Source organism: Phocoena phocoena, chromosome 11 (genome assembly GCF_963924675.1).
Source record: "Phocoena phocoena chromosome 11, mPhoPho1.1, whole genome shotgun sequence".
Classification (NCBI taxonomy): Eukaryota; Metazoa; Chordata; class Mammalia; order Artiodactyla; family Phocoenidae; genus Phocoena; species Phocoena phocoena.
This window is the reverse complement of record NC_089229.1, coordinates 8,705,183-8,718,470: the sequence shown is the minus strand read 5'-3', so window position 1 is coordinate 8,718,470 and position 13,288 is coordinate 8,705,183. Positions and strand designations below refer to the sequence as shown.

The 13,288-nt window shown below is 49.4% G+C and overlaps 1 protein-coding gene across 1 annotated transcript in view; it reads left to right on the top strand.

Moving 5' to 3' along the window:
- The first annotated feature begins 3,091 nt into the window (after positions 1–3,091).
- The window catches only part of GRAP2 (GRB2 related adaptor protein 2), a 17,775-nt gene continuing 7,578 nt past the window's right edge, over positions 3,092–13,288 (top strand). Inside the window, exons 1-2 of the mRNA XM_065887760.1 lie at positions 3,092–3,169; positions 9,821–9,912. Coding sequence (XP_065743832.1) covers positions 3,092–3,169; positions 9,821–9,912 — 170 coding nt within the window. The remainder of the gene's footprint in view (positions 3,170–9,820; positions 9,913–13,288) is intronic.

Here is a 13,288-nt window from a genome sequence, read left to right as displayed (position 1 = left end):
TGGAAGGGAAAACGCATTTCACCCATCTGTGAGGCTCTCTGAAGAGGTGTCTGTCTTCATCTTCCCCTGAGGTCAGCAGCATTGTAACTGCAAACAGCAGCGAGAAGACTCCACCACGTTCTTGAGCTCTTGGGACTGCTGACCTTTCTCTCTCTCTCCCCACTCTTTTCTCTCTTGGAATTGTTGCTACCATCATTTATTTGTTTTCTTTTTCCAGTTGCAGTATGCAGTGGTGGTAGGTACCAAACAAAATGGATAAGTACTGAATAAACTATGTTAGTTCCGTTTTCATTTTTCCCCTGGTGGTAATTTTTAACTTTTCAAAATTAAAACTAATGGATATAAAGGAATAGGATATAACTTTCCACGCATTTTGATGATCAAACAGAAGACCAACCCCTGGGGCTGGCCCATTGACCATTCTCCGCTATTACGGAAGCAGAGAATGATAAATTCAAGGGAAGAACTTGCAGAGCCCGGTGATTCGAATGAAAACAGAGCATCCCCCACTCCACCCTGAGCATCTCCCTCCCACCAAACGGCATCTGAACAGATTTCATTTCACAAACGGAAATGGGACGCAAACAGATTTTTTTCAAAGTGATTTCACGAAGAGTGGGCCTGTTTAACTGGGTTTTCTGAGCCAGGATTAATATTACAAGCTGGGGAGCTCGGTGACGTGCCTCTGTTGTTGGCTTTGCCACACCACCTGCTTCCTGGGGGAAGGCAGAGAAAAGTGCCACCATTCAGAAGCAAGTTTACTTCTGCCTCAGCCTTCTCACTGAATGACGTACAGCCAGCCTGGAGTTACATGTAATGTAGGAAAGCTCTCCCAAGCTCAAGGTCATATCTAGAGCATGCGTTGGATATTTTTTTCCATCTCTAATGTATGTGACTTTCTAATATGTTTAGCATTTGCCCTCCCCTTGTCTCCATCCTGCTTATTAAGGTAAATTTGCATAGAAATGGGATCTTGGTTTTTAGGACTATTCACCTGACACTTGATCTCTTGATGTGACCAGTGTCTGCTGCTGATACCATGTGGGTGACCCACAGAAGCCCATCTTCCTGCACACCAGAAGCAAGGCTTTAATTAGGGAAAGCTTTGCATGTTAAAGTAATGGGGTGAATCAAGTCAGCAAAGGCATTTAGCTTTCACTCAGGAGGAGAGACTACTTCTTCCTGTTGAGTGGGTCATCCTAGGTCACAAAAATTTTAATTTGCCTTAGACGGACAGAGCTTGAAGAAAGTGCACAAAAAGTATATATATTTTGGGTTTGGAAATAAGTTTTGGCTGGTGATAAAGCTCAGACAGTGAGCTATGACATTTTCCTTTGGATCCTGAACTATTTTTTGCTTAATATCTATCTTTCGGATTGGTAATACTCACCTCTATAAGTTGCCTTTGGAAGACCAAGCAAATGTGGAAAATCAGAGGAAGGCGCCCCTTGCCATCACCAGGGTTGCAGTCCGCTTTAATCCCCTGATCTCCGGGTGCCGCCCCCTCCCACGGGCAGCCACCTTCCTTTTTTACCTAAATCTCGTCACTTGGGCAGAAATTCCCACTGAGAGGATAATTGTGGTCCCAGTTTCTTGGTCACTGAAAGTCAGTTAGGTTTGAGGGTTTCTAACCTACAGGGTTTCAGACTTTAGCAAATTTTGCGAAACATAAATGCCAAACAATAGCTCTCAAGACGGTGTCCTTGACAGTTAGCAGAGAACCAAAGAACTTGAGCGTCCTAGGGAATAAGCCTCAAATTTCTTTTTTAATTAATTAATTTATTTATTTTTGGCTGCGTTTGGTCTTCGTTTCTGTGCAAGGGCTTTCTCTAGTTGCGGTGAGCTGGGGCCACTCTTCATCACAGTGCGCGGGCCTCTCACTGTCACAGGCTCAGTAATTGTGGCTCATGGGCCTAGTTGCTCCGCGGCACGTGGGATCTTCACAGACCAGGGCTCGAACCCGTGTCCCCTGCCGATTCGGCAGGCAGATTCTCAACCCCTGCGCCACCAGGGAAGCCCAAGCCTCAAATTGCAATGAGAAAAGTTTAGAGGAGGTGGGAGAAATCAGAAGAACATTTTTGTGGCTTTTGGCTGGGCTGCCTTTGCTGAGGCTAAATTCATTCCATAACGTTATTCTAAAACATAAATGCTCTGCTACTCAACTTTATCTTGTATAACATTTTGCATCTCTTCTTTAATTTCATCTGACATCCTTATTCGTTGAACATTATGATTCCCATTTTACGAACGAGGAAACTGAGGCTCCAAGAGGTTTAGTACTCACACAGATCACACAGCTGTTCACGGACACAACCAGGACTCTGCTCTCTTTCTATTACAGCCCCACTGCCTCCTAAAAAAACCAACCATATTTCATTTGTGGGCTGACTTATTCATCTTTACATAGGTCTCATGTGTTACTAGGAGGAGCCAATGTTTTAACTCAATTCAGAGGTATTAAAAGGCAAATTTCCAAAATGTCCTTGGCTCACACAATAATAATAAAATAAGGAATCTGACTCCTTTAGTCTCCCAGTTCTAAAACCAGAATGCTTTCCACTCTCAAACCATGTAGAAGGCCGCTAAGTTCCCCACTGACCAATGCTGTCTAATTCTCTTAAATGATTCAGATGTAAAAGAGAAAATGGCATCTGTCTAATTAACACCGCCTGGCTAAATATAGCTGTCGAGGGACAGCCTTGGGATAGTGTTTACAGAACAGTCTTTCCAGGCCCCCAGGCCTCAAGTTAGAGATGATAGCAAGTCTTCTGTCTTTATCAACCGGAAACAGAGATGCCCCAGAAACGCTTAAAGGCCAGGACAGCAAATGGGGATGAAAGGAGAAGGGGAAAGGCGGTTGCTGGCCTTCATTTCCTGCTCCTGGCATCTGGGGATTCACAGAATGATGCCGGGAAGTGGATCCTAGCAGCTCGTGCAGCTCTTTCTGAAAACAAAAGCCCTCACTGTGTGCCTACGCCTTCCTCTCTGGCCTGGAGACCTTAGACCCTCTCCACCAACTGCTAAGACTGCCCTCCTCCTGGCAGAAAGGCACAATGACCACATTATTTCCCTTCCAGCTTCACGTTACAACATGGAAGCCATTGCCAAGTTTGATTTCATGGCCTCAGGAGAGGATGAACTGAGCTTTCACGCTGGAGATGTTCTGAAGGTAGGTGATGCGGGACCCGGGAGAGCCGGGGAGAGTTTAGGTTACTCCGGTTTAGCCACTGAGTTAATCTAACAATCCATCCTTTGTTTCTCAAGAAATACACACAGTTCCTTTCAAAATGTGAAGTTTGCCTCATTCAAAAGGGTTCCTTCTGAGCACCTGTGCTACCAGGCCGGGTGATGGAAATCCGATTGGCATAAGCCACCATCCTTGTCCTGAGATGCTCGTGGTCTGGAGGGGGAAACAAATCCATCCAAAGGGCTGTCACAGATGGTCTTATCTGGGTGCCCAGGAGCACAGGTGAGGGGACAAGTGATCCCACCTTGAAAGATGGGGTTGTAGGAACGGGTGGCAACATCAGTTGTCAGGGAACACAATGAAGACGATTCGGGCTTTTGGCTAAAGCTCAGAGGTGGGCAAGCCCAGGCAGAATTAGGTCAGCATTGTGAGTTTCAGCACGGCTGGAACTTACAGGAGGAAAGTATGGATAGGGACACCTGGAAAGTCAGCTGGAGGAGATGCGGGTCAACAAAGGCCACGCACACCCACCACTCAGGTGTTCCTTACAACTTTTCTTCCACCCGCACTTGAGTTGTTGTGGCCACTTGCTGAACTGAAGAGGCCTTGGACTCCTCCCACATTTCATGCACCATGCTTACGGACTCTGCATCTTAGCCCCTGTTTCGTGCAAAATAGCATAGGAGTCCTTCAAGAGGCCACTGGGCAATCTCTGGCACCTATGTCCCCCTTCCTGGCCTCAGAGCACCTCGGATACCCCGATCCCCGGTCCTCAGCAACCCATATGGGCCTCCTGAGACTGCTCAGTGGCACTGAGACCACCATTGTCTCTCCACGAAGATAAATGCTTGCTATGGAAAGAACCCTATCATACGTGAGAGGGTGACTTGGAAAGTGTCTGTGGAGCACAAACCAGGTGGAATGGCGTGGTTTGGAATTTTAACCCCCCAGTGTTTATCCCTCTGACTGCTCGCATCTTGCAAGATCTGGTAATGTGGCTGCCAAGAGTATGCCTTCCATGTTGGAACTTCTCAAGGTCAAAATATTGCTTGGGCTGCTGACCCAGGAAAAAGTGACCTTCACTTCCTTGGGATCTTACCAAGGTCACAGAGGGGTCTGCGACAAGGTGAGCAGTCCCTCCCTTCCTTCTGGGGTATTGTGACCATGTGATTATCTACCATTCTCCAGTGTTTTCACCCAAAAGAGAACCTCCCTGGGGGGGTTGGGGGCAGGTCACGTCCCTCATCTCCCATTTCAAACAGAACCTACTATCTGGCTTAAATGTTCCCTATTCCCCAGAAAAGGAAAAAGGAAAAAACAAAAAAACAAAAAACTTTCCTCAAATCTGCTTCTCTGTTGAGCTCCTAATTTCTTTCTTCTCCTCACTGCCAGCACTGGGAAGAATTCTCTATGCTGGGTGCCTCCACTCCCTCACTTCCTGTTCACGCCACTGGAACCCTCTGGAATCTGTCTTTTACCCCCCAACACTCCCTTAAAGTCCACTGGTGATCTCCTCATTGTGGAATGTAAGGACCCTACTAAACCCCTGTAGGATTAGACACTGCTAACTGCCCCTCTCCTGTATCTGAATGAAGCTCTGTCCCACACCTAAACACTGTTCTCTGCTCTGAATATTTTTCTTTTATCATATCTCCCAAGCAATCCCTTCTTCACTGGAGAGGAATCTGGTGCAATAAAAAGGAGCATGGACTTTGGAGCCAGATAAATCTGAGTTTGAGTCCCAGCCCATTAGCTGTGTGGCCGTGGGTCAGTCACTTGCCCCCTCTGAGCTTCAGTGTCTTCATCTATAAGTGGAGGCCATGCCTATCTTGCAGGGTTATAGAAAGGATTAGGGGTAATGGCTCCAGCCCAAATTAGATGCTCAATAAATGATCACCGTATTGTCAATATCACCCAATTCCTGCTGCCTCTGACTGTTCAGACTATTGTTATGTTCCCTTGACTGACCTCATTGCCTCCCGTCTCTTCCTCCTTCATTCTACGTACCAGTCCCAGAAGGATCTTTTCAGAAGATAAATCAGATCATATTACTTCCTTACTCAGAAGCGTTCAGTGGTTCCCCATGACCAGTTGATGGAAATCTAAGCCATCTGGCCCCAGACTACTGCCCAACCTCATCATGCTCGTGTGTAAGAACATGTACACATACATACACATATACATACATACATACACACATGCGACACACACACACATCTTTGTGTATGAAATGCCCCAGGTCACGTTGTAATATACAAACTCTCCTTTTTCATGCTCTCCCCATATTCTGAATGCCCTTCCACACACACATATTTGACCACCTCTACCAGGGAACCCTCACTAATCCTCCCTGCTCCTGACCACCCCGGTAGATTAAATACTCCCTCTTCAGCTCCTCCACAGCATTTCACACACTGTTCAAGGCACTCACACCCCCGCCTCACAGGACAGTTATTTACAAGCAGGCCGAGCTTCGGCTCTCTGCACCCTGAGTACCCACCTCTACTACGGCCCTTGCCCCGTGCCGTCCTGATTGTCCGCGCACGTGGTGGCTGTTCCACTCCCCAGAGCTCTGCGCAGGTTGGGGCCGGGCCTGCCTCGGTGTCCAGAACAACAGAAAGATGATGAACATTCGATGAATGAGCGAATGGGTGATCCCTCCGCTGGTGTGAGAGCAGAGCTTTGCCAGGTTCATCTTTGTATATTCCCAGCATCTAACACAAGTCACGGCCCCAGGTAGGGGCTCGGTACATATGTCTTGAATTGTTAACTGTGTTTCTGCACACTCATTTAGAATTCCATCAGAAAGCCAGACCCCTCCTTCTTTTCAAATTCTATCCATTGCAGCCACAGGTGTAAAGAGGAAAGGGGAGGGGGCTTGTCAGCTGTGCCTCACAGAAGGTCTGTATCATGGTGGTCAGTGGGCCTGCCTGTAGGTCTCCACGTACAACCCTCTCCTCCGGAGATGGCTAACAAGCCCCAGGATCCTGGAAATTGTTTTCTTTTCTTTTTTTTTTTTTTTTTTTGGAAATTGTTTTCAAGGCTAGCTCTTAACTGCCCCGGCAATTCACTCATGGAATGTTCTTTCGTGTTTGGCCTTTAGCGCTAAAAGACTAAACAGACATTTTCATTAGAAGGTACACAAAATGTCTCGCTTACCATTAACCGCCCCCTGCAGACTTTGAGTTCCCCGGGGCGCAGGCCCCAGCTTGTTCATCTCTGTATTCCCGGCACCTAAGTACAAACAGCAGGTGCTCACTGGATGCTGATCCCAGAATGGTGAACAAGATGCTGGACACAGAACTCTGGCCAGATGACTCGATCCCGTTTCTCCTGTGCAAGACACATTCCAGAAGTCAGGCGTTGGATGTTGCGTGTTCATATCAGCCCCTCTGGACCCGCAGCTGCACACAGCCCGCAACTTACTTTTCCCACTCGAGTCTGCCGGTCATTATGAAAAAATGTCTCTCGACCCAGGCCATCTCTATCTGCTTCTGTAATACGTCTAACACGACCCCGTTTCTTCCTACTAAAACAGCAACCGAAAAGCCCCCAGAGTTAGACCTACGTAATTAACTTCTTCAGCACTTCGGATTTCTGCTATGCCTCTAAGAGCTATAATTTCATCCAGTTTTAAAATTCACCCAACCGTACATTTTGTCTTCTTCCCACGTCTAACTTATTCTCAGGCCATGTAACCCAGAAAATGATTCCGGTAGGCAACGTTGTAAGAATTAAGTCACAGCAAAGCTAAGGGTAAAACCTCATGCGTTTAGGCTGAACTTGCCCAGATCTGCAAGATGGGGAAAAGAGATAGGGGGACGGAGGAGATGGAGAGATGAGAGGAAGAGGAAGTATGGGCCCTGAGCCAACAACGGCAGGAGGAAAACACCTCCCCCCAAGACTCTTCTTTGCAGAAAATGAGATCTTTTTAAAACCTTGCCTTCTATACACCACAGAAAGCCGATAAATGCGCCTCTCTGGGAACATGATCTCAGGCCGACGGAGCACCGGGTGGTGGGGAAAATGGCTGGCACCGTGGGACAATCTTCGGTTGCTAGAGGGGGTAGATGGGTATGAGCCACGATTACTAAAATTACAGCCGGTTTGGGGTCAGAGAGCTCAGCGCGAAGTGTGGTTCTTACCGTGCAGCATCGATTTCCAAATGGCCTTTTACCTCATCCCTGCTCACCCTGATACTTGACTGCTGCTACCCAAGCCACACATCACCTTCCCACGTGACGGGAGAAAGGAATTCCAAAGCCTTTACGCTTGGCGCAGGGTGAAATGCCCCTGCGTTCCTTATGTGCAGCCAGGCCCTGCTGCTGAGCTCCCTGGTTCCTCCTTTGACCTAGATTTCCCACCTTCCCCACAGGCCCCTCGCCACACGCGTACCCACACGCCCTTAGTGATGCCGACAGTCACATTTGATGTCAGAAACTATAGTTTTCTTTTCTCAGCAATTCTAGAACTCAAACATGGGACACACTTTTATTTCTTCAGAACACATGATTACATTCAAAACATACACATATAACACTTTAAAGAACTTATAAACCCTTCCGTGTCCTTCAGAGCTGGAGTTCTCCCTCATAAGAATATCACGTTTTACAGAATTATATTTAAAAACACAGCCTGTAGTCTCTGAAGGACGTCCAGGTACCAGGGCGCGTTTGATCCTTGCATCAGCTCCGTGAGGCGCCGGCCAGTTTTTCTTGCCCCCGTTTGGCAGATGGTAGTTGACTCGCCTGAGGTCAGACAGCTAGTGACAGGACCAAGCTAGACCTCAGGCCTTCTCATCCCAGACTCAGGAGTGATATTAGAAATAGGTCAACCCTGCTTCTCAATTACTTAGCTCTCTTCAGCTCTCTTCCCATCTCTGGGAGGGAGAAACCAGAGGCTTCAAGTCCACCCACTTTTGGATGAATCGACTCCAAAATCTAGCTCCAGCCCCCACTTCTCCACTGAGCCCCACACACATCTCCAACGCTCGCTAATCCTTCCTTCTCAGAGCGTCCCGGGGCAACTTGATTCCCGTACAGGCGACCTGAAGTCTGTGAGTTTTCCCTCAGACCTGCTCCTCCTGTATTTTCTATTTTAGTAAAGGCATTGCCACCCACTCAGTCTCCCAAGCCAGAAATCCGGAGCCATCCCAGAATTCCCCTTCTCCCTAGGCTCTGCGAACAGTCAGGAAGTCCTGCCCGTTTGTGCTTCCTGATTCCTCTGAAATCTGTCCTCACCTGTTCTCAGGCCAGATCCCCTTCGTCTCTTGCCTGGATGGCTACACGCGTCTTCCTACACTTTCTCCCCTGACTTTACCTCCCAATCCATCTTCACGCTCTGATACAGCATGCCGTTCTTAACTCTGATTCTCACTGTGCTATTTCCCTGCTGAAAATCCTTTCATGGCTCCCCATACGTTTCAAGATAAAAATCCATGCTTTTCAACGTGGGCTACAAGGCCCTGTGCCCCTGGTTTCCCCTCTCTCTTCTCCTGGAGTCACAATCTAAACTGTCCCTGACCGAGGTGTTTTGTCCCCAGAATTCACCTTCCTTCCTCACTCCCCAGAAGTAGCTCTTTTGCCATCAGACTTCGCCTGGGTAGCTCCTTTCATTGCCTGGGCAACCCAGATGGCCTCTCCTCTGAGCAACCTTTCCTATCCATCTTCTGCTATCCTCTTTATTATTGTATGACATTTTCAGCTACAAGAAACAGAAACTAAAATTGGCTTAAACAACAACAGAAGATTTATAATTTCTCCTGCAAAGTCCAGAAGTAGGAGGGCTCCTGGGTGGCTAATTCAGCGGCTCCATGACATCGCCAAGTTTCTTCCCATCTTTTTGTTCTGCCATCTTCATTTTGAATTATTGTTGAGTCTGCGCTACATATTTTAGAAACGTTCTCAGTTGGGGGGGGGCAGATATTTGTCTTTTGATGGTAAAAGATTTTCTGAAATAACCAGAAGCCATATACAGCCACGTCTGGAGGGTCAGATGAGTAATCAGGGCAGGTGATGACACTTGGGGTCGTGGTCGAGGTAAGACCCTACAGTAATGAGACAGAACTTCTGGTTTTGCCTATGATCTGGGTCTAAAAGCAAGTTTAGAAAAGGCATTCCAGGTATCTTGAGTTATGTCCAAACTCTGTGAAAACATGGAGTGTGAACACCAAGAGTTACTGTTTTCAAAGCTAGCCCCCGCTTAATGTTTACGTTTTAATCTGCTGGTGTAAAAAAGGAAGAGCAAATTAAAATTGTAAAAGGTTCCTTGTTACCTGGCAGAGAAGGAGAAACTACCTGCCTAGATAAGGAGCTTAAAGTGCTAAGATCTGGGACACAAATCTCCCAAACAGAAGGAGAAAAGGAGTTCAGGGAAGCCCCTGAGTCCTGAGTCTGGGAGGTCAGGCCAGGTGCGGTCATATGAGTGGGTGGCCCACGTGGACAGAAATAGCTTGGGGTCAAGGGAAGCCAAACTCCAAAGATAAGCCAGCCGCTCCCCACTCGAGCGGCTGTGTGGCTTCTTCGGCTTATTTTCCTCTAAATCCCAGAGCGCTTTCTTTGCCCTGCAACCCCTTTCTCCTGCTTCTTGGAGTCCTCCCCACAGTGTCTTTGTCCTTCCTTCTCCTCCCTGTAGATCTTAAGTAACCAAGAGGAGTGGTTCAAGGCGGAGCTTAGGAGCCAAGAAGGATACGTGCCCAAGAATTTTATAGACATCAAGTTTCCTGAGTAAGTATTTCCAGCCTGCTGAGATGGGCCTGCCCCACACACTCCCCTTTACTGCAGCAGCCACTAAAATTAGCCCGGCACAGCCCGGACGCTGTCAAAAATGGTTGCCTCTGGAGAGGGAACCACCCAGCTGAAGGCCGGGGGTGGGAGGGAGATTCGCATTGCACAGCATTCTCGTTTGAATTTTATACCATGGGCAAGAGTCACCTATTTTGGGCTTCCCTGGTGGCGCAGTGGTTGGGAGTCCGCCTGCCGATGCAGGGGACACGGGTTCGTGCTCTGGTCCGGGAAGATCCCACATGCCGCGGAGCTGCTGGGCCCATGAGCCATGGCCGCTGAGCCTGCGTGTCCGGAGCCTGTGCTCCACAACGGGAGAGGCCACAACAGTGAGAGACCCGCATACCGCAAAAAAAAAAAAGAATCACCTATTTTAAGTTTATAAACTAACATCATGTATAATTGCAACCATGAGGTTTCCAAGAATTCCGGGGGTGCGCGGGGTGCGCTCTCGGCCACTCCACCTCAACAGCTGCTCCTTCAGGCCTCTTCTCTTTTATCTCCCAATCCACCCTCCATCCCAACCAGGAGGACGAAGCTCTCGGCCTTCCTGAAACCATGTTCGCACCAGTGAGAGAGGTCAGGGAAATTCCCTCCATAAAGAGGAAACGAAAAATTGAGATTGGGTCACGTGCACCTCAAGAATTGACCACAGGGGTGAGATAGAAATCTAACGTTGTGTGAGGGTCAGGGTCTAGCCGAAGAGCAAAGTGACCACTGAACCAACAGAATGACCACTGACCTCAGCCAGGGGGCCCCTGAGGCTGCCCTGTCATCTTCTAGGTGAGCACGGCACACCTGCAGCCCCTCTTCCACCGCACTCTCGGATGGCCTGGCTTCCAGGACAGCGGAGGCCCCCAGAAAAGCCCCTCGACCCCACCCGACCTGACTCGCTGCATCCACCCACATCCTGCAACTGCGCAGACACTGCCTTTCCTGCAGTTGTTTGGAAAGAACCATCTGCGCTTCGAGCAGAAGTTCTCCCCTCTCTCGCGCATCAACTTGCCTCCCTCTCTGCCGGGGGTGCGCGGGGTGCGCTCTCGGCCACTCCACCTCAACAGCTGCTCCTTCAGGCAGACACTGCCTTTCCTGCAGTTGTTTGGAAAGAACCATCTGCGCTTCGAGCAGAAGTTCTCCCCTCTCTCGCGCATCAACTTGCCTCCCTCTCTGCCGGATCATTCCTGGCAGCAAACAAAGATGTCGCAGTTTCTCCCATCTTACCAAAAACCTAAAAGCGAAACCAAACAGCAAAACCCTTGATCCCAAACCCCCTTCCAGCTACGACTCCACTTCTTCATAAGAATCGTTATATTTGCCGTCCTAAAGTCCTCTCCTGCCATTCTCCCCAGAACCCACACAACTTCAAGGTCACCGTGAACTGCTGGTCCCAGTGGCCGATCGTAGGCCATCACGTCAGCACGATTCGATGTGGGGAATCTCTCCCTCTTCCTTTGGCTTCCAGAACATCCTTCTTCCTGGTTCTCTTCCCGCCTCCCTGGCTGCTCCTTCCCCGACTCCTTCGCCGGTTTCTCCTCGCCTCCCCCGTCTCCTTTACAGTTAGAATGTCGCCCTCCCAGTGAGACCCCCCCCCCGATCACCATATTTTGAATGACTCCCCCACCCCATCTCTCCTCTGTTTTCATTTCCTCCACAGCACTTACATCAGCTGACACACTTAATATTCTTATTACTTTGTTGTTTATGGTGTGTCTCTCCCCACCGCACTAAAGAAGTTCCATGAGGGTCCTTGTCTGTGCTGCTCACCACTATATCCGCTATATCCCCAGAAGGAGGCTCAACACAGAGTAGATGTTTAATAAAAGCTGTTAGCTATGAATGAATAGCTTCTGGAACGATGTGTAATAGGAAAACCTGGCACTCGTTTCATATGCAGGGTGTGGACATTTTTGCAAGTCTTGAGGGAAGTCACTTATCAAATTCCAGATGGAGGACAAGTGTGTATTTTCTAAAGAGTCCCCTCACTGTTTGCTGCCTCTTCCGAGATATCTCCTCTGAGGATGGCTGCTGTGGAGCGGGTCCCATTCTCTTCCCCTCCCCATTACATTTCCTGTGGTGGCCACTCATCAGCATGGTAGGTTTGCATGGCAAACACTCTGGCAGGATCTCCAGGCAGATCTCCAGACTCCCCTCAGAGCCCGACCAACCTTCCCCTGCAAGTCCCAGGTCTGGAGGAAGGACATTCTTCCGCCACCCATGTCTGTTCAGTTCCTACATTCCAAAGAGCACAGGGAACTGCTCACAAAGGAATCCAAAGCTGTGGCCCGTTGGACCTTCATCTTAAAGGGACACACATACTGGCTTTCCAGGGGTGGCAATTAGAGCAGGCACCTTGCAGCAGAAGGACACCACCCTACCTTTGGCTGCTGAGGGATTGCAAACACTTGTTCCGCTTCTCTATGGTTGAGAGAGGTTTCTGGCCTCCTGCCCCGTGGCTGTAGCCACTGTTTGACTTGCCCCTGTGCAAGTGTTTGGCCTTTTTCATATACACTGTACCCCCTGCAGCAATGCTTCCAACGGCTGCCAGCCTGAAAGAGCAGTTTCTCCTTGGTTTCTTCTTTTCCAGGGTAAAGATTATTTTCCAGCCTGGTTTTTGGGGGAGGGCCCAGGAGCTGGCTGTGTAGATGCCTCTCTCTGGCTGCTACCAGCCTTGCTTATTTCCAAGTGTGTGTGCGGGCCTCCCTGGGTGCCCTGCAGCCTCTGCCAGGCAGGGAGCACAGCTGCTCCCACCCCACGCCACCCAGGGGACCTGGGCTGTGACTCTCTTTCCTGGCCACCAAGGTCTCAGCCCGGAGCTGGCACCCAAGGCCCTGCCCATTGCCTCCAGTGCCCCAAGGGGTCCCTGTCCCTGCAGTTCTTTTCTAGAGACATCCCTCTCACAGCTGCCTGCAGGAAGCCACTCCCCGCAGTGAGTGACTCCCACGCTGTCCCGTTTGGTGCAGTGGCACATTTCCGTGATTCAGTATTTCCAAGCAGGAGAGAGACTTCTCCTGGGGGGACGAGACGGGAGGTGCCTCAAGGGGAACACTCACTTGCCTCGCCTGCAAACTGCTGGAGCGTTTGTTTAGTTTCAAAAGCACCTGGCCCCTCTTTGGTCTCTGTCTGCTCTCTGCTGAGCAGTCCCCAGCCTCTCTCCCTTTGGGTCATCTCTCCCCTACTTCCTTCCCTCCCTACCCTCACCCCTACCATCACTCTGGCGTCTCACCAAGATCCTCTGCTTTAATCTCCCTGTAGATGTCGAAGGAGTCAGGAACAGCCGGTACCTGAGCAGATAGTGAGGAAGGTCCCCTGGGGAGCTCTG